The sequence below is a fragment of the Mandrillus leucophaeus genome, unplaced genomic scaffold (genome assembly GCF_000951045.1).
Source record: "Mandrillus leucophaeus isolate KB7577 unplaced genomic scaffold, Mleu.le_1.0 Scaffold6623, whole genome shotgun sequence".
NCBI lineage: Eukaryota > Metazoa > Chordata > Mammalia > Primates > Cercopithecidae > Mandrillus > Mandrillus leucophaeus.
In genome coordinates this window covers 1,319-2,626 of record NW_012107168.1, presented here as the reverse complement: position 1 = coordinate 2,626, position 1,308 = coordinate 1,319, and the positions used below count along the sequence as shown (strand labels likewise).

The window sequence follows — 1,308 nt, the reverse complement described above, 5'->3', positions numbered from 1 at the left end:
CACTGCAGAGGGGTCAGTGGCCCAAGAGGCCCTGGGGGCTGGAGGAGCTGTGATTCCTGAGCCCCAGGGAGAACAAGTAAGCCCGGGCCTAAGGGGCAGGGAAGCAAGTCCCCCACCTGTGCCTGAGCCCTCGCACCTGCAGGAAGGTCTGCTCATCCACCTGCTCCAGAAGCTCCCGGATCCTGCAGCCATGGCGAGCCACAGCCTCCAAGTGGCCCCGCAGCCGCTGCTCCTCATCTCGAGCCTGTGCCAGCACCCGCGTCTTGGCCACGTCGATGCTCCTCAGTGCTGCTGTGTGCTGCATTTCCAGGGCCTGTAGCAGGCTGCTGAACTTGCCGGAGACCCAGGAGGCCAAGATGCAGGCTGAGTTCTGGGTGGGAACAGGAGGGGCTTCAGGGTGGCCAGGGCCCTGTGCCATACCAAGGCAGGCTAGGGCTAGGGCTGCCCGCTGGGCTGAGGGTCAGGGATGTTGGGAGGCAGGGTCCTGGGAACCTCCCCAGGACCCCTGTGCCCAGCTCCCTGCTCAGCCACACTCCCTGCTGCCCGGTGTTCCAGGGACCAGCTGGTGACCGCCCCCAGGATGCAGTGTGAGGCCATGGTGGGCGGGCAGGCACAGCCCTCATACCTGGATCTGGCTTCTTTGCTTCTGCAGCTCTAGTAGCTGGCCTTCGGCCTGGGTGGCCTGCTGCTGGGTAACCTCCAGGCTGGCTCTCAGCTGGGCCTGTGGTGGCCGCCCATGGGACAAGCAACAAGAGAGGGCCAGGATTGGCTGTGACATCCTTTCTCAGACAACCAACCATGCCTGCAGACACCAGGCAGCCCCTCCCCACGCCACCCAGGCCAGCCTCCGGAGCACAGGCCTCACTCTAACCCAGGGAGAGTCGGGGGCCGTGCCCCGGCGGGTCCGGACAAAGTCTTTCATAACCTGTAGCAGGGTGGTACCTGAGCAGAGCAGAACCCTTGGGCTCAGGACCCAACTTCCATTGCCATTTGTACCTCTTGCATGCTGAGCAAGCTGAGGCAAAGCACCTGCCCTCTCTGGACCTAACCCCCTACCCATCAATACATGAAAGTGATAATGCTGGTTCAGGCCTTGCAGGGATGACCCCAAATACTAAAGCTGTTGGTCCCTGTCTCACTGCAGAGGGGTCAGTGGTCCAGGAGGCCCTGGGGCTTAAGAAGCTGACTGCAGGGACCGCCCAAAGCACCAAAGCTGTCTGAGAAGTGGGCAGTTATTTGCATGGATAAACTAGATTCTTCTGGGGATCCGGCCAGTCCCTGGCCCTAGCTTTGAGCCTGAGGGGGGAG

General features: G+C 62.3%; 1 protein-coding gene across 1 annotated transcript; it reads right to left on the bottom strand.

Annotated features, from left to right (window-relative positions):
- Positions 1–3: 3 nt before the first annotated feature.
- On the bottom strand, positions 4–1,051 carry LOC105554894 (tripartite motif-containing protein 65-like; the record flags this gene model as incomplete). Its single annotated transcript, XM_012001523.1, has 3 exons — positions 626–1,051; positions 137–370; positions 4–56 (listed from the first exon to the last, which is right to left on the bottom strand). Coding segments are annotated over exons 1-3 (440 nt in total), but the record flags the coding sequence as incomplete, so codon positions are not given.
- Positions 1,052–1,308: the final 257 nt, after the last annotated feature.